Source organism: Apteryx rowi, unplaced genomic scaffold, assembly GCF_003343035.1.
Source record: "Apteryx rowi isolate R43461 unplaced genomic scaffold, aptRow1 scaffold_113, whole genome shotgun sequence".
Taxonomy (NCBI): Eukaryota; Metazoa; Chordata; class Aves; order Apterygiformes; family Apterygidae; genus Apteryx; species Apteryx rowi.
In genome coordinates, this window is record NW_020447342.1 from 42,283 (window position 1) to 61,947 (window position 19,665).

At 42.8% G+C, this 19,665-nt stretch overlaps 1 protein-coding gene across 1 annotated transcript in view; it reads right to left on the reverse strand.

The window, feature by feature from the left end:
* Window positions 1-19,665, reverse strand: part of LOC112972289 (metalloprotease TIKI1-like) — a 134,517-nt gene that overhangs the window by 23,070 nt on the left and 91,782 nt on the right. The window contains exons 3-4 of the mRNA XM_026078639.1: window positions 3,417-3,563; window positions 1,048-1,222 (exon numbers count right to left, since the gene is read on the reverse strand). Coding sequence (XP_025934424.1) covers window positions 1,048-1,222; window positions 3,417-3,563 — 322 coding nt within the window. The remainder of the gene's footprint in view (window positions 1-1,047; window positions 1,223-3,416; window positions 3,564-19,665) is intronic.

The window sequence follows — 19,665 nt, forward strand, 5'->3', positions numbered from 1 at the left end:
CACCACAGCTCCCTGCTGCAAGAGAGGAGGTTCTCACAGACTTCAAATACAAATGCTTTTACAGTGTTTAAGTAAATATTTTCCTTTCCTTGCCTAAATCTTCCATCCTCACTAAAGGAGTCGCCACTAGGACAGGAAAACATCATGTGGATCCTGACACCAGTTTCAATTCTCCTTCTTTCCCAAGACCTGTATGGTTCGTGGTGAAGGGAATGGGTTCTTCTCTGTGAATTAGCACCTGTCTTTTCAAACACTGGTCCTCACCTTTTCCCTCCCCTGGAGCTAGCACAGAGGACTGGCTGCATTACAGTCATGGCAGAATAACCCTGTCTACCTCCCCACCCAGGCCTAGCTTTAARTATGGGGCTTAACAGCACTGAGCTGGAGCTGCCTGGGCCTATGAATTCTTGCTGGCTGATAAGAGGCAGAAGATGAAGTATTTTTATCCACCAGAGCACAATGCTGTGCTCCAAAATAGTGGCAAAAAAAAATTTCTCTGTAGCTTTTGAAGTCCAAACAGAGATAAGGAGATACAGCAGGAAGAAAAGGGTGAAAGTGTGCATTGCCTCTCCTCTTCCATTCATTGAGCCACTTAGATTCACACAGTTCGGCATGTTGTTCTTCTGATCATGTTCCTAGAAGGTTTATCAAACCACTGATGTAACCTTGGCATGTTACCTTTCCTTTCAGCTGCTGTTTCTCCTACCCTTCTCCTGCCTTGATTGGCTAGAGCATAAACATGCAGGTGTAAGAACTGCTCCTGTTGTACATGCACTGCAGTTGGTTCAATATCTTTGGCTATGTATATAACAAATAAGTCTGTAACTAATAAACACGGTAATCAATGTATACACTATGAGCTATTTGCACACAGAGGAAAACCAGCTTCCTACATTGGAAAGAATTTCCCATTAGGTAACAAACATCAGAACAAAGGTGTGTTCTGTATCTACCAGAGTAAAACTACTGACCCTTCTCCAAACTGAGACAAGTTCTAAAGGACGCAGGAAAAATACTATCAGATTGAAGAGCTCCTCAATCACATACCAGCTCCAAATGCAAAGAAGAAACTCTTGTCTGGGTACTCTTCCAGCAGGTCCTTCACCCTCCTGCCCATTCGCTCATTTCGCTTGTAGATGAGCTCTTGACGGAAGTAGCTGTCTATCTCTTGGGCAGTAACACGTTCATGGGGTGGAAGTGTAGCATTAATGAAATTTGGGACCTAGGGTAGAAAAAAAAAAGTCTTCATAAAAGGGGCATTTATTTCACAGGTAGCCATCATGCACAGGCATTTGGCTCCCTCATTGAACATGGCAATCAGCTTTTCTTCCAACACATGTTCAGTAGGACAAAACTCAAAGTAAGCCAAAAAATGACTTGATAAACTTTTAATAATTCATACTGCTCCATTTCTCTGAACATATCATTTCATATGCCAGCCAACTGAATTTGTTTTGATGCAAAGTTAACAAATACTCTCAGTTTGCCACACCACAGGTCTCAAATCCTGATTGCTCGGCCAAAGACAGTAAATATTTGCCTTGGCTATCTTTAGCTGCATACCTCTTCTTTAAATTGCCCTAGGTATGACATAACTAAAAAGATAATTATAGTCTTCCAGGAGAGTTTGACTGGTATCAGAACCCTGGGGCTGCCAGAGAACAACTGCAGTTTAAACTAGTTAATGAAAACATCTCGTGAACTTTCCAAAATAGAGCCAAATTTTGTCAGGAAGAAAGTTTTACCAGCTCCAGTTCTCTTGTCTTCAAGGTATCTTTTCAAATACTGGCTCCCTCCCCTGGGGCCCCCAAAACCTGCTGTGTTTTTTTACTAACCCCCAAAACTCCCGAGCCCTCGCTATCAGGTGGAACTGTGGGACTGGAGTTGCAGCCACCCTGCCTTCTTACACAAGTAGGTTTAGGTGTCACAGCGAAAGGGACTGCTAATGAAAGGGCCTGATGAGATCTGGGGAGCAGAAGCGCAAACCCAGGTGGTTTCCCTTGCAGCTGCCCAAGAGGCTCTGGAGCCACTCAGAGACCATTACCAACTGTTTCAAATGGATTTTTAGCTCACAGTATGTCATCTACTGGGCAAGCGCAGGGTTAAATCCAATTTACAGAGAAGTTCTGCTTAAAAACATAAGCTGTTATAGTTCCAGGCTATTACTATTCAACTCCGTTGTAAGGGAGACCATCCTACAGTGGATCCTCTAGTACAAGTGAAGGGCACTTGCTCCCTTGGAGACATGGATGTCTTGACAAGACCTGTTCCCTCTCAGGACCTAGAGGCAACATCAGCTGTCTGCAGCGTGTAACACCTCAACAGACTAGTGATGCAGAAGCTGTATGCCGTTCCTCACAATGCTGGCCTCCTTGGAGAAGCCCTTTGAAATCTATTCATGCAATTTGCTGTGTAAGAGCTAAATGATCAGGTTGCCTGAACCTGCATGCTGAAGGGTGTACAGAACAGGAAAATTAACAACACACGCACAAAGCTCAGTGCCAGTGAAGCAAGGGTTAACATGACAATATTTCCAGCTCTGCACTGCACACCGTCATCTATATCCTATATATCAGGCAGCCATAGGAAAAACTGTCATTCCGGAGGAAAAGCCCAGGTACCAACACATGCTTGTTCAGCACTGCTAGGCTAGAGACTATGTTTTCATTCATGTACACGAATTGCCAGGCAGTACCTCACACACAACAATGAAAAGAGGGCTGATGTCTCAGTCTGAGGTTAGCTAATCTAACAGCCCAAACAGGCAAAATTGGTCCCTGCTGGGCATTTTCTAGTAGTTTAAAGATCAGAGCATTGCATTCCACTGTGCTGCTTGGGAAACTGTCTCCATAAATGAAGTCTGTGAGGCCTTAGAAGGTTTTCTTTTCCCTGATATTCAGCCAAAATCTGTCTCCTCTTTGTTTCACTCCAGTTCTCCTCTTTGGGTCTTGCCCACAGGACACAGCTGTACTGATGGGGGAAAATTAAAGAGCTTGCAGCTTGCCCAGTCTTGCACAAGTGTCAAAGTCAGGAGTGCATTGCTCTGTCACTATTTGCAGAAAAGAGCTTGCTTCTGCTCTCTGTTGGCACTAAGTTTGTTCGTAACTAAGTGCAATTCCAGAGGATCCTTAAGAAAATAAAAGATTAACTCATTGAGCTTTGATGCTAAAGCAAACACAGCATCATCCAAAAGGGAAAGCCAGGTGCACCTTTGCTGTTTACGTGCAGTAAGACAGTGGTGAGGTAATGCAGACTCCTTGAACAGGAGGTGTAGGAAAGCGGACATACTAGTTAGCCAGTTCAGTGTCTTGGGACCACACCTGCAAAGAGCCTATCTGAGAAAAGACAAGCGTGAGACAGGGGTTAGCGCTATGGTGATATGTGTGTAGTACAAGGGCTGCGGTGGCAAGACTCACTTGAGAAGTGTCATGGTTGAAGATGATGGAGTTGAGGTCCCCACAGTTGTAATGCTTGATAAGGTCCTCTGTCGTATAGGGGATCTGGAAACTGCCTGCTCGGAGGCTCTCCTGCTGCAAGAGAGTCTGATTCAAAGCAAAGATCACCTGAGGGAGGGGGAGAGGGAGGAAAAGACAGAGTTCCTTATGAGTTCTTAACTTGCTCATTGAGAAGATTATAGATATATAGCTATTCTCTGAAGACTTTTTAAAGCTATCCCAATCCGAGTTCACTAATCCACGTTTCACCAACCCAAACCTCCTCCAGATCTGTAGCTATTTATATGTCAAGCATGACAGAAGCCTGGCTGTTACTGGGAGCGGGGAGATGCACTGCACGCAAGTTGCTGAGAGAGTGCCGGCACACCCAGCGGCCCTCATGGGCAGCCTAGTAGTCCCTCCTCACACCGCAGCAGAGATTTAATAGCTGGAGTCAAGGAGAGAGCAAGTGGGTGAGCCTAACCCTATGGCGCTCAGCTGAAGGCACTTCCTAGTCCCACAGGCCTGTTTGCAGGAAATGAACTTACAACACACAGCTTCAGGTGCTTTTGCCCATGATGTGGTTAATACTGAAGATACAAATGGCGGGACTAGGAGAAAGGGTGAGTTGTTCTGTTTATTTAACTAATCTGTGAAATAGGGGCAATCATGTTCCTCTGGATGATAATCTACCTGACCTTTTTAGAGCCCAGGGACCTAACTGGCACTTGGTCCCCACAGTTCCCCAGCCATTTACCAAACACGAGGATGGCTATCCCTTGTTTTTCCTTTCTACCTCAACAACAGGGACATTTAACCATTGTTTCCTCCTTCACATCCCATCCTTCATTGTTTATTTCAAGCTTTTATGTTATTCTCAGCCAGCCAAAGTGGCAGAGACATTACCCTGTCATTACTCAGTATTCTCCCCAAGGCTGACTTCTTCCAGGGTCACAAGGAGGCTGCATACTGCCTGGGTTAGCTTACTTCTTAGCACTCAGCTGGGAAAATAAACTCTCCCATCCCTTCACCTCAAATTAAGTATATTCCAGACAAATCAGTGGAGTGGTCTCCACAGCCCCTTCCCTCAGGGTTTTTCTTTCCTTTGACAGGAAAGGGATAAGATCAGGAAAGGTCTCCTCCAGGTGTTGTCACTTCCCCCACCTACAGCGCAGTATCGATTTCATGTGGAGGTACCTTTGGGGTCTGACCCACACAGAGCTGCCATTCCAGTTGCCCCCTGCCAAGGGGAGTGATTTCCAGGCTAGACACATCTCCATGGGTGAGAAAATTTTAAAAGGCATGGGGAGAAGTTTGGAGCAATGGCTCTTCTGCATGCTCTCTCGGTAAGGAGGGGTGGCTCCCTCTTTGCTCAAACACAAGACGGGGGTCTCTGGAGTGAAAGAGGCAGATGTGTAACTCCCTCTCGTCACCTCCAGCTGCCACAGCAGGTAGCCAGCAAGTTCAGGTGAGGCCAGAGAAGCAGAGGAAGGGTGTGAGGCAGAAACTGCTGAGGCTGAGCATAGGATCCACATGTGCACTCTGGTGGGGAATGGAAGTGGTTCCTCTTGTGCTCAGACAGCAGCCTTCCATCAGCATGTGGCAAGTAAAACATTGCTATTATGTCCTGAAACAGAGCTTGCTTCAGCTACCCACTGGCTTACGCACCAAGACTAGACTTCTGTAACAAGATTTCCTATTACCCATTGGATTTTTTTTTCTCTAAAAAAGCAATCTGAGAGATACCTGCTGAAGCCTGGATGCGCATTTCAAAGTTATTCTTGGAAGGGTTGTTCTCCAAGCTTAGATGACCCTGTGCAGCTTGCTGAGGGCTCTGTGGAATTAATTCCTCTGTGATATTTGTCTCAAACACTATCAATAGTATTCTGGAAACAGAGGTATTCACCAACAGCATGAAATGTACATTAACACTGTACATAATGCGTATAAGAAATATACCAGGTGTATAAGACCAGCAACTCTCTGGCAGTGAGAATGCTGATGATGTCATCAAACAATTAGAAACTATATAAACAAACAAAAGATTCTGCAGTTTGGTGATAAAATGGACATAAGCTTTTACCTCTGTAGGTACATCCATATACGGTTACAGATGCAATATTTTTATCCGTCTTAACTTGTTATAATACACTGCCACTTTTCAATATAAAATCTTGCCTTGATCTAGCAGCAAGCAAATGTTAGTAATAAAAAGCTGTTTGATAGCAATGAGTCCTCTGGATGGGAATGGCTATCAGTATTGACCTCTGCAGCAGAGTTATGCCCAGTAATTTTAGTGTCCCACATGCAACAAATGAAACTGACTGCAATTTGTTAAAACCTGTGCGTTCTTGCTGTTTCTCAAATAATGCAAAGCTGCATCCCACTCTTGTACTTCAGATGTTCCTACTGTACTCAGATCTCAGATTTCCAGGACAGGGCAGATGTGGGAATGAACTGACATGACTTGCTCTCCCCCAGCAAAATAATCCACCTCATACAGAACAGTGCAAGTCCCACAGGCCTTGAAATCATGCTCTCCCCACTACAGCTAGACCTACATGCCTGCCTGGATCCAAACTACTGTGGACTTAACACAAAAGTACGCGTATGCTTTACTTAACACAAGTTCTACATGGGCGTTCATGAATAGCAACATTCACTCCCATCTCATGTTTTTTCACATGGGGCAAGGGTTCACTTTATTGGTACAAACTGCTCCTGATTAAAAGAATATCTGCAGATAGACACTCGGGAAGGTTACATCTAAGTAACCAGTGGTGATCCTTCGAAGGACATTTGTTTACTTTGAAAGTAAATTAAACAAAAGCAGATTGAAACCACTTTATTTCTGAACAAAAGTTTGCATGCAGGCTGGGGTTTATTGCACTCTGAAGCCATGTTTTCCATTTATTTGGCTTCACTTCCCACACAGAGAAGCCCTAATGAACGTTAACAATGAGACAAAATTCACTGGGACACAAGTTAAATCTGTGCTGGAAATGTGGGCTTTCTACAGCCAGAACTGCTAGGTCATGCCAGGAAAATCTCATATGCACAATCAGTCTAGTCAAAAACACTTCCATAGGAATGGCTTCTTTTGTAATTTATTTCAACTGCTATAAGCAGCATTTACTTGGAGAATTTACTCTTAAAATAATATGGCCCTGACAGGATTCTGTGGCCTCTAAAACAGTCACCAGATGGTCCCCATCCACTGAGCAGGAATAAGGCCTGTGACAGACCCTTGACCTGGCCAGGTGGTTTTGCCTCAGTGTAGAGTAAGCACATCAAAAACACGTTGCAATCTCTACAATTTGATTTTTATCCAAACACAAACCAGCACAGGGCAACTGTTTTCCATGGAGTAAACACCAATCTGCTGGGGAAGACAGATTTAAATAAAACAAATCTCCCTCTGTCCACTGCACCATCACAGACCACACTCCTGCTGTAGCTTTCTCCTGGATGGCTCTCCGTGTGTGCATTACTCTTTGCTGCAGAGACGTCTCTTCCCTCCTACCCTGCAGCATGCTCAGGTAAAACAGACTGAATCTCTTTCTCAGACAGACTCACCCACCTGGCCTGGACTGTAGCAACCAGTACAAGCCAAATAGGCACCTTCCTTTTTCAAAGCCTTAAGAAACTAGCACACAGTAAATTGCAAACAGCTAAATAAAGCCAGTAATATCATCTATCTCAAGGACGCAGCTTAAAACCAAAATGACTACCTGCAGGTATGAAGGATTACAGCACAGATTTACACAGAAATAGATACAACTCACTCCCATTCCCTCCATCTTTCCAAGCTTATTCCTGGGATAGTGCAAAGTTGTCCTAATGAGGCAGCTTTGACACCTCTCTAGGCTTTGCTAGGAGTACATCTTTGTGGTGTGGAGATCAGTGAGTTGCTGCTGGACACTTGAAGAAATTGAGGATGGCAGCAACTAAACCATTTGCCTGCCCAGGGAAGTACAAAAGACCTTTCATAGTGAGGTGTGTCATGCTTCACCCCCAAGAACAAAAGGAGCATTCAAGCCCACTGCCAGAGACCTCGTCCTGATAATGATTACATGGGACAGGGCGTCCAGGATCTCCCCACATCACAGCCCATCCCTCCTGAGCAGAGGCTGCCTGGACACCGCAATGCGGCCGGCATGTGCCCTTGGTACTGCACGTGCTGTTTGCATTGGCACAGGAAACTGCAAATAGCTGTTCCCTCCCAGGGCAGACTTCCTCGTAAGCAACATCTGTCCCCCTTTGGCTCTAGGCCTGCAGCCTACCACTGTGCACAAACCGGAGGGAAGAGTCACCCAAGAACCAGATTAAGTCCATCCAGAGAGAGGATTTTCAACTTCAAGTTGTGTGAAGGACAGAGGTGGTCTTGGCATCTTTTCTGATGTCAGTGGCAGCCAAAGTCCCTCACCACCATTCACAATCACACCCCAAGTGCTGGGAGCTAGAAAAGCCAAGATATGACAAATGGTCAGGAATCAAAAGAGTATCAATTTCCTAGACAATTAGCCTTCCCCTAATGAGTTACAGTAACTCATGTCTTCAGGCTTTGCACAGCTGGAGGGCAGGCAATGCCATTGCTAAAAATATTCCCCACATCAGCTGGTTTGAATTGGACGATGGTATTTGCTGGAGGGGGACCATGGCAAATTTGCTGAAGAACTACACGAGATTACAATTTAACACTAGTGTGTAGAGCCCCTCTCAAAAGAACATGATGGCTTCTCTCCATTTTTGTATCATTTCCACCTTCTTGGGGGCAGTGTAATTCCCAGGCAGGAAGAAAAGGGCTGTGGGGGCTAAGAGAGAGGAGATGTTTGCAGTACCAGGTGTTGCTTTAAGCTGTGCCCTTCTGAGAAGGTTATCTTTAGTAAACAGTAACAGATAAACAGCTTCAGGATCTCAAAAGAAGAAGGATTCTTGAGCTCACTGCTCTTAAATGATTTAATTTGCTGAGGTGGGTTTTGCTCAAAGGTTGATAACTCTTATCTGTCATTATTTCTAAGAGAAAACAGACTGGGTGAAAAGTGGTATTTAAGGAAGACCACAGTCATCAAACGTTAGGGATCAGATCCCAGTCTTGTTTGTGAAAAGCTGGAAAAAAGTCCACAGAGCAGGAGGTAGAGAAGCAGAGACCAGATTCACAGCCGATCTGCAACTTCTGAATTTACTTGTCATAAAACCATTGCTTACCTTCTCTGCTCCACAACTGCCCTGCAGTGATCAGTAAAACTTTAATTTCTAATATTGCCAAGGAGTTAAGACAACAACAGAAAAGGAGGAAAGGTTGGAGAGAAATTTTCAAGTGTGGGTCAAAACTAAAACCAAGAATTTGTACTGAGTCGAATTCCTCAAACTAGTGGCACAGAAGCTATGAAATATCTTCCAGGTATCTCTTGCATTGCACTGTATTTTATTAATTTCAAAATCTTCCCTGTGTTGGAATCCATAGAAATCACTCCGCATTTGTCCTCCTTGCAAAATTACTCTTCCTCACTTTGTTCCCCCCACCCCTCCAACAGCTACTCTACCCTACCCCGCTCCATTAAGTGTATTCATACTAGCATCAAAGCGTCTTGTGAAAAGATGTATTTGGAGAACAAAAGTAACAAGTTTATTAGAAAGGGATTTTTTTCCCCCCACCTCCCACTTCCACTGTGATCTTTCTCTCTTCCCCCAACCCTCTCCCTTTTTGTACTGTGGAAAAAATCGATTAAGCTCTCCAGTAGACACATATTGCTGCAAGCTTCATTCTCCTTCTAGAGATTTCTTCAGCTGTCAGGAGACACTTGTCCCCTTTGCTAGCATTGTTGGAGTGGCTTGCTAGGCTAAGGGGGTGGGGAAAAGGGGGTTAGAGCCCGGCAGATGCCTTTTTTGTCAAAGACAAAAGACCCCCTGCCATCCTCTCCACTTTTCAGCACTTTCATCCAGGCTAGATCAAAGTGCTGTTCTGCATATGAAAGGAACCTGGCATTATGCGCCTCAAATTAGCCTATCGCCATCCCGCTAGCCTCCAAGTCTTCCCAACAAAAGCCCTCACATCTGTTCCATCATTTGCCTCATCTTCTCTTTTTTTTCTCTCAGCTCTCAGTTTTTGAGGGCCATTCAGCCCCTTGAATTATAGTCTGGGGGAGCATCTTCCTTGCTCTGGGACCGCTCAGCCGGACAATTTGCTTTTAATTGTCTTAAGGAATCATGGGCTGCTTTCGTGGCCCTTCCCAGCAACAAACTGCATCCATTACCGCTTCCATTCAGCCTCTTTGGCCAGCTCTTTCCCTCCTCCTCCTCCTTCTCAAAAGCGTGTTTCTCTCCTTGCTCTTCACCTGGAGGAGACCATTACTTCTCAGGGCCAGCGAACACTACCACCCAAAATCAAAGCAAGCTTCAAATCAAAGGCATCATGACCATGAAAGTCAATAATCCTCCTTTGTCATGGTAATGGTCCAGACTGAGTGCTGAGAAGAAAGCAGGACTCCTCACTCCAATGTGACGCCGTTTCTTAGATGTCTGGTGGCTGCATCTTGGCTGCCTTCGAGGCCGAAGGTTGGGACCGGCCTTCTCAGAGCCTGGAAACATGAACCCTCCCACCCTGAGGAACCCTGCAAACACACATAGGCAGGAGAAGTCTGAATTTGGGAGGGACTGAGAATAACAGTGGGAGATTCATCTGCAGCTTTCAGAGGCACCTAAGCCACTTTCTGAACTATTGCACCAGACAGGATGCTCCCAGGTTTCCTGAATGTTCCTGGTCTCCCCGACAAGTTTTTGTGAAGAAGAACAAAAAAGAAAGCATCTTCCCTTGCTTGGTCTATTTTTGTGAGAAAGGTTAGATTCAGCTGACTAGAGAAGATAGGAGACCTACAGGCTCCTTCAGAGGACAAGAGACGAGCTGTACCCCTAGTCACTTATACAAAAAGAAACTGAAACCATTCCAGGTTACCTACAAGCTGCAAGTTTCCCCTGGGCTTGGTTTTATGCCTTGATTTTGTTCTCAGATGGCATGGCAAGCAGAGGGAGCACCTCTCCTCTAGAAGGATCATCCAAAGCACGTAGATGTCCCTCAGTTTGCCTCAAGTGAGGCACACAGATACTGTCAGAGCTAATGGCATTGAAGAATTTGGTCCTTGGTCTGCTGACAACAAACACAGCCTGGTAGATCCTGGTCCCAAATTCCTGCAATATCCCGTTCTAGAACTGAACAAAAAGAAGCTCAGAAGTTTTTGGTTGTTATCTGAGGTTTATATGGCAATACACAAACCAAACAATTAGCACCAACCTTCTTCAACTAGGAGCTATAAAAACAAGGGACTTCCAATAGTTTATCAGGCACTCAATTACATTGAAGCTGGTGGATGGCAGATGATACTGAATAAGAGAAACACTGTTTACAGTGCTGCTGGCAGAAGCCAACTCGTTTACTTGTAACAGGCTGCATTAATACATAGCCTTTTGTTCAAGTAATTTACACTAACTTACAAGCTTTTAAGTTTCCACTGACAGTGAGAGAAATAAAAACAAACACTCCACTAGGCAGTGAATGTGGAAGGAAACCAGCAGCAGAATAGACTACTCCCTTTTCACACATCAGCTTGCTGTTCTCAGTGGGGCACCTCCACTACCTTGCTGGGACTTGCTCCCTTCTTCCCACAACGTAAATAGTGTGGCTGTGAACCCACAAAGTCTGCCTGCTCCCTGTGAGCTCTGCATCCAAATACCAGCATGTTTCTCGGGGCCCGCTCTTGCACTGCTGGAATGCTCCAAGGTTTTGTGAAGTTCATCTTTGGGCAGAACATTTTAGGTCTGTGCAGGAAATGAAGTGGTGACATGCGTTTGCATGTTTTCAGAGAAGGATTAAAGTTTTTTTTTTTTCTTTTCAATTTCCATCGTTGTTAAGGATTTTGTGAACATGAGCAAAGTTTGTTTTTAAAACCTTCACAAATCACCTTCATCAAATATATTTTTACCTCATCCATCAGAACTAGGAACCAGCCCTCTGTATAATCTTCACGTTTCTACAGCCTCTTGCCAAAGTTGAGAGCAAAAAATGACTTTCCACACTTTACATTTAGAATTCTTGCCTGTCTCCTACCCAGGATTTCTTCAGTCAGCAATGTCCGACTTGCTTTGGTTTAGCATTGCTACAAATCTCCTAAACTCAGGTCAAGATAAGACTTAGGAACAATAAACCAAATGAAAAAGAAAAAAAATAACTAGCAATTCAGATTTGTCATAGGACAGATCACTTTTCAACTCACAGGGCTGCTTGTCTAAATGCTAGTGCACTAGTGGTAAGGGTTTCTTTTCCTCAAAAAATATATATTTTACAAGGTACTTTTAACACAGCCATCTCAAAACTATGTTAAAAAAGTACCAGAGCTGCAAAATGAAAAATGTGAAACTAAGGATCCTTGCATCATAATCCATTAAAAAAGGAGCTGAGACTGGCCATACTTTTAAAATTTGACAACTGAAATTCATGTTTTTTTCTAAAACCTACTTTTACTAAAATAGGTATTGCTTTAGTCCAACTCCTCTTTCTTCTTTTCCACTGGATACTCATATATTTAGGAGAAGCAAAACTAAAACAGTGAAGTCAGCAAAGCAAACTTCCTTTCAGGGTTACCACTGTGGTCCTGTTGTCCTGTTTCTAGTTTGTATTCCTCCTTGTCCTGATCCAAAGCAGGTGACAGAATTTCCCAATGGGTATTTCCCAGTGTTAAGATGAAGTTGAATTTGAGAATATATGTCCTTCCTGTAAGTGAAAAAAGATAATCCCACAGATGGTGTAACTGAGCTAAACATAATGCTTGCAGACCTGGGAAATTTTGAAAAGAAAAGGGAGATATACAGGCCTTTAGGACAGTGAGCTTCAGTTCGGGCACCAAATTTTTACTTTCATTTGTACAGTGTTTAGCCCGTAACTGGGGTCTTTCGGTGCCACAGTATTAACAGTCATAGTGACAACATTATGTTTAAACAACTTTATAGGAGAAATCCCTTAGAAAGGAAACATTTGGGATTCCAAACTGTAACCACAACTGCGTCTACCACTGTAACACATAAGCTGGTAACATAGCCAAAGCCCAACCTACCCCACAGCTTCAAGGGCAGCATCTGGCAGTATTTGTATCTTTCTAAAACACAGTCAATACTGCTAAATAAACTTGATGTTGATGACTATGATTTGGCATCCACTTTTCTTGCACTCAATCACAGATGATCTTTGGAGAGTTGCTAAAAGCAAGAAAAAGTCCCCCAAGTCCGCTCCTTTCTGGATTATTTCTTCACTTTTCTTCTCTTTTCCTCCCTCTAGCACAGACCACGCACAGCCTAGGACTAAACTTGGCAACCATGTGGAAGATTGCTGGAACAGTAGTAATTAATAGAAATGCAGCATACTGAAGCTTGAAACAAGGCTCCAGTTTTTGTGGAGCTAGAAACAGGACATCTTTTTTGGTGTTAAAAACTGAATGTTTCAGAAAAAAAGACCCCAAAAAACAGGAAAAGCTCTTTCATTGCCTTTAGACTTCCCACTTCCTCCTTTTTCTGTGAAACAGGTTTACATTATCTGCATAACTCATTTAAGCACGAGCAAGTAAGACTATAAAGTTAATAGATTAAACAATCTAGCCTTGCAATGTGATGAAATAAGCCCAAACAGTTATCATATGCCTTCCTGTAACCATGCAATGAGATACTTTGCATTTTCTTGCAGTTCTGCCAGCTGGGAAAACATGTTCCATATAAAACACTCAACATTGATAAAACATTTTTCCACTCAACAGAACAATTAGGTTTTGGAATTCTGGCTGCTATTTCAAACAGAACAAGAACTTTGAACTAGTGTTTATGTCAAAAGCAACTCAGAGCATCTTTAAGAGAAGCTTCTGGCTTCCAAATGGAGCACAGCACAGTAAGACAACCTTTTCAAGGTACAGGGGTGAAAGGGAAAGTTTACATTAGCGATACTCTTGCCAAGACAAACCCCAAACAAGAACTGCTGAAATGGTCCCTAACTGGTTTCAGACAGATCAGAGGCTGTAAGTTTTCAGTTCAAAAGCTTTCAGGAAGAACCACTGACAAAGTTTTCACACACTGAAACACAAGCCTAAAACTAGGTTCTTCATAGGAACTTGTGGGTTCAGCCACATTGAAAAATGAGTGTATCACAAGGTAGGGTGGGAGTTTGCAGCACACCAGCTGTGCTGCACTAATTCCCCATTTGGATGGTCTCAGAAGGAGGTAGATGACTCCACAGTCAAATGCCAATTCCCTTTACCTCCTTGCATGTTCACATTTGGACATAACAAGTTATCCCACTTTAGCTCCATGCTGACCACCCGCTGTGGAAAAGTCTGAAATAGTCTGATTTTCAGACCTATGAGAATTCAGTGGCTGGCAATGCAATCAAGGGAACTGCTGGGCACTCAGCACTTCTGAAGGAGAGGCTGTTTATTGTTAAAAAGTATCTGGCTTTTATTTTTTTTTGTCCTTCAGTTTTGTTCTTCAAAGGGATTACTACATGTCAAGAAGGACACTCCCGGAATTGTAAGTGGCTGTCCACATTCACCTGATTTGCAAGAAACCTCATGAATCAGGTAAACTACTGCTACCAAAATTATGGAAGCTTTTAATCTGTAGTTGTCTGTGCAAATTTCAATGCACCCAAAGCTAGAAGAGAGGATATGCATTTCCCCTGTTCACCCCAGAACTTATCCTCTGTATAACAGGCCTTTAGCATTTTCCTTCTCCCGTTAAGTACATTTTATAAAGTTATGTTAAATTACCAAAAAGCAGCTGCAGTCCATAAAGATACAAAGTCAAAAATATTTTAGCTCAAAGGAGATTGCAGTAGCTTTGCAATAAGCATCTGCCAACACTGTCACTTTGAATGGAACAAAAAACCTTACAGATAAATTATCTGGAGATTTTGTCAGAGAGGAAAGCCATGGAGTGTCTCCGAACTCACACCTTTCAGACTAATGGAGTAGAGACTTCTCAATCACCTCGGACAGCAGAGTAGACAGCAGCCCCAACAGTGAGCCCACTCAGTTTCTTCAGCTGTTTTGAGCCCTAGATAGTCGAATCATTTTGTTAAAGGGCAAGCCAGGTCACCTTCCCAACAGCAGTTCCAGCGAGTGGTCACACACACTCACTGTCAGGATAAGTGTCTTGGATAAACATTTGCTCAAGGACCCCTGCAAAAAGCCAAGGTGTCTGCCAGGAGCTCATCATTTTCACAAAGAAACCAGGATGACAAAAGTCTGAGTGTTAAGATTAAAATGACCTAAGATAAGCAGCAGGTATCAGGAAGCCTTTGGAGGCTTTGGAAATGTGGTGGTAAAACAAGAACAAAGCATGGCGAGATTTATCTCATGGGCATGTCCTGCTTTGACCTTAGAAGGGAATACATGGGTAGCTTTCCTGGTGTGTATTTCCAAGAGAAGCTATATAGAAAAGTTACAATGAAACTGGTAGTAAGTCTGCGTTTGACAAGGAAGTGGATGGGAATGCTGGGGAAAACTGTGATTTAAAAGATGAAGGAACAAGAAACAAAGCAAAAATGGAAACAACAAAAAAAGCAGCTGCATTGGAATCAACCATTGCTCCATGTATGGAAAAACGCAAGAATATATTGGCTTAAGGTCTGCAACTTTCAGCACCAAAGCAAAAAGCTCTGGCGCACTGAGAGCTGTGCAATACTCAAAGGATTTTAAATATGTAACGGGTTGCGAATCATCATTCTTCAAAAGCTCTGAACCTAGTTTTAGACATCATACACAAACAATTCTGTAACAACAGTAGTCGTTTGGAGAACATTTGCTAAAACTGTGACAGAAAAAAACAAGCAGGTAATCAAGGCAACAAAATTTAAGGATCTGAACTGTTCTTCCTCCCTAAGATGGATATGCGCTGACAAGCTGCACTTTCATAACAGTGAGACCTTTCCCAGGAACTCTCCAGTGATAGATTCCCTTTTTTTTTTGGCTAGTAAACCCTTGAGAAGGTTTGCACAGCACAGGCACAAGATTTTCTCTCCAGAAAGTCTAGACCAAAAATATGAGTTTGAACGAGAACATGCCAAACACAAAGTGCCGTGTTAAACTTCATTACTACAAGAGAATCCAGTCAAACTACCCACAGAAGGAATCCACCCTTTTGCACATTACACATTTATAGTGTACACGGTTACTAGTGTCTAGAATGAATTTTCTCTACATCAGGCAACAGCTACTGGAACTCCTTATGCTCACAGCTATTCAGTTAAAATCAGAGGTGTAGGTCTGCACCCCATGTATCTATGTAATGTTGTGACACTGGAGTAATGATAAAAGAGTTTGGAGATTACCTTACTCTAGATTGTGACACAGAATAGATGACAAAAAGAAGCTAGCCACCCCTTCAAGTCAGGAAACTCCACCATAAAGCTCCTAGAGAATTAAAATGCTACCCCAAGTGCCTATACAAGGAAAACCAGGTTGCCATGGACAACATTTTGTCAAAAGTCAACAGCTCAAAGATATATAATCTCTTATAATTCATGAACTCTTATAAATTCTCTATTTTATCATTTTGGAAAAATGCTGCTCTGTTGGTATTTCTGATTGGTCTACATCTTTCCTCTTTCTTATTAGAAACAAGTCTTGTGATGGAGTTGTTTCTTCAGAACAGCAGACATCATATTTCCTTCCCTGCAATGTGTTATCCCCAAGTACTGCTATAGGGAGGGAAACAACACTCTTTTAGCACTGTCATTAATAGTGATGTAGTATTGATGGGGACCCCACTGGACTGTCTCTTGTCCCAGCTCAATGGGAGATCAATCCAACGCTTCTCAAAGACTACATACACCAGTACACGTGATGCCTAGTTATGTTGGGGTGTTTTTCCACCACGCCCTATCAGGATTTTGTTTCCAAACTGGTGCTCCCTAGCCCTTTCAAAGCATTTCTAGCCCCAAACCTCTCCTTCCTACCTAATGACCAGTGCTTTTACAGGGGCCTTCACTTGCTTTTTTACACATTGCTTCACCTTTGCTTTTTTTGTCTCCTTGTAGGTGAGCAGGATGGGGAACTCACAGAAAGCAGAGAAATGATCATATTACCTCTTCCTTAATTTTTCCGGATACACAACATTTCAGCCCAGAAGAGAAGACCGCATAGCCCAACTGATGTAGGAATTTTCACAAACATTGTCCTAAGAACACTCATCAGCCAACACCAGCCATAAGTTGCTCTCAGTGATGCCAGCTTTTCAGGCTCTGCACCATTCATAATTAAATACAACTAAACACAAACATAGCAGGACAAAGGAGATTTCCCAGTTAGAACATGACATACTTACTATGTTATTAAACCCACTTTGGTGGTGAAGGGCACGTTCACATCAAACAAACATTTTGTTTGGGGACCTTACATAGAAATACACCTGTTTGTGAGAAAAAAGGAGCAGTGAAATCACCATCCAGAAGAACAGCCTTTCAACCTCTGTATAAAGCTAGAAAACTGAAGGGGGCCAAAACCTTCAGAATCAGCTGAGTAATATGGASTTAATGCAAAAAGGAATTTCAAGTTTCTTCGGTGGTTTCAGAAGCCCCTGGAAGCTTGGGACATCAAACACATTGTTATCTCTGTGAGCTCAGTGACAATCTGTGAACTACCATGGGTACGTATGAGGATTATGGGTAAAATGTTGTCTCCAGGGAAGTAAGTGGGCTGATTTTCACTTTAAATCTTTGCAAAAATTCATAGCAAGCAAGTTATTCAGCAGACCATCACCTTTTCCTACTAATATATTACCCATAACTGTGAAGAGTCTAAATGGTTCCAGTTAATTCAATATTATGCAGTAAAGTGAAGTGACTAATCCTCCTCTCCAGCTTTTCAGAATTGGCTTTGTTTAGATGCATTAGTTAAAATGACAAGTTTTCACACCTTGATAAGCTTTGCAGAACATGAGGAAGAAGGCTTTTAGTGCAAATTTACGTATCATGCATGTTTATTAATTCTCCATAACAGTTGCCGTAATGTACCTTTGAAATACACTCTTTCAGAATCCATAGTACTGATAGTAAACACCTTTGCTAAAACAAATTTGACAAGCAGGGAAGAAAAGTCTGCATTTTAATTAAAAGTGAAATGGCTCAAAATACAGACAAAAAAAATGCAGAACTGTGCTCAGCAGCTCAAGGAAAGCAGAGTTCTTTATCTCTCAAGAAATGCTGATGTACAGAACTGCCCAAACAAATTAGAGAAATCTAGGAACTTACTCCAAATGTTCCAGATGTGATTCAGTGTCCAGAATAACAGACTTGCTTCTCAATTCTCTTAGCAGATTTAGGTTTCCAGAAAACATATTCTTTGCATTGTGCACAAAAAAGAAGGAATCCACACATCAGTAGATAAACAGAAAGCCTGAGTTTTTAGTGCAAATTCCCATGTCAAAAGAAAAATTTCAAACTAGAGAATGCTTCAATTTATCATGATGAAGGCTGCCATCGTGTAACAAGGGTGGATATTCAAGACCTTGCTGCACTCAACATTACCTATGAAATCTTTATTTCCTTGAAATCCAGCCCACAAGTTTGATGCTACAGTGTTTTCTCACTTCACGGCATTTTCAGGATCTTCTCTTCCTAGCAAGAGACTAGAATTGCTAGCTACCTTGTTCAAGGATGGAGGGCATTAAAACCTACTGTCCAAAAAATTCTAGTGTCCAAAAAATTTCAGTCATAACCAGCTGTAGTCTTCAAATTAAGTGGGGCTGCAAATGAATTATAATGGTCTTGTTAGTGTCTCATTTCATTCCTTGTACTATCTATCCTTCCTGCACTCACAAACAGGGTTTCACACTGTGCCAGCACTTTGAGCTGGTTCTGATGCATCGGTTCAACCCCCCTCTTTCCCACAGGATAAACCTTGAGGTCCAGAAAGATCCCCTTCCTTTACCATTCCAATCCCTCTCTTCCAGGCTTAGTCTTCCCCCTCTGATGGTTTCTGTGTTACCTGCTGGCATTCAACTTTATTGCATGACTGTTCAGGTAAACCCTGGATTCACTGAAAATGACTCTGGCTGACCAGAGACCTAATAAGCTCAGCCAGAACTCACTTAACTCGGTGCTCCCAGCTTTTTGCTACCTCCAAAGGTGAGGAGGAGAAGGGTGGGGGTTATGAAGGGGAAAACAACATTCCTGACAGTTATGTGCTCAATATGCTTGACTTCATACGTTAACTGCTTTCACATTTGCTTTTTATAACCAGGCTGCTCATACCTCCCAGATTCCACAGCTATTAAGTGTCAATGTCTCAAGATCGAATTCAAATATGATTTGCAATGGTGACATGTCAAATTCCTTTAATGTGACTGTACTGATGCTCTTCTAGGTGACAAGAAGCATCTAGGAAGGAAACACTTCTATATCCATCCTTAAATGGTGAGCATGAGTTTAAGGAAGACAACCGACTCCCTTGGTACGTCCTCCATCTGGTCAGTATCAAAGCTTGGCACCCAACGCAGGCGCCTCTCCTTTGCAGTTTCTAGTGCAACCTCTTAAGCACATTTCCTTCTAGGAGGAGGAAATTCCTGGGGACTTTTCAGGATGAAGGGGACTGCACTGCTACAAGAAAAGTGTCCTGCTAGCTTAATGTGCATGCCAGGAAAGTGTGAGTTTACCAATGTAAAAATAGCAGCACTGTTGGTTCAGAACTGCGAACCTGACTCTTGCATCAAGCTTATAATGAGTGTGTCCAGTTGTATATAGGTACCTAAACATTTCAAGCCAAGTAAAACAAAAATTGATGGCTGCACATGCTGGCAAGCTACCTCCCTATTCCCTAACCTTGTCTATAGAAACTTATATGATTCAATCTCGTCATCTGAGAGGCCATTGAGCCTCTGGGATACTGGGCTTCTCCCAAGTTCTCTTTTTGCGAGAAAGATAATGAAATAAACGTAAATCCAAATGATGATAATTCCTGTCTGCTGTGAATATCCAGCCTTTGCTGGGACTATATCAGACCCACACAGAGGCCTTTAAAACCATTCTTAGCACCCTTATTCTACATCCAGGCCGGAACATACAGTAAGTTTTATAGAAGGCTCAACTAATCCAGCCCCATATATTCAGTTTACTCAGCAATCACATAATTCTGCTCCAGGGGCCCTCAAAGTTTTGTCAGCACAATCTTTTATCTTTAATGACCTCATGTTGCTTAAA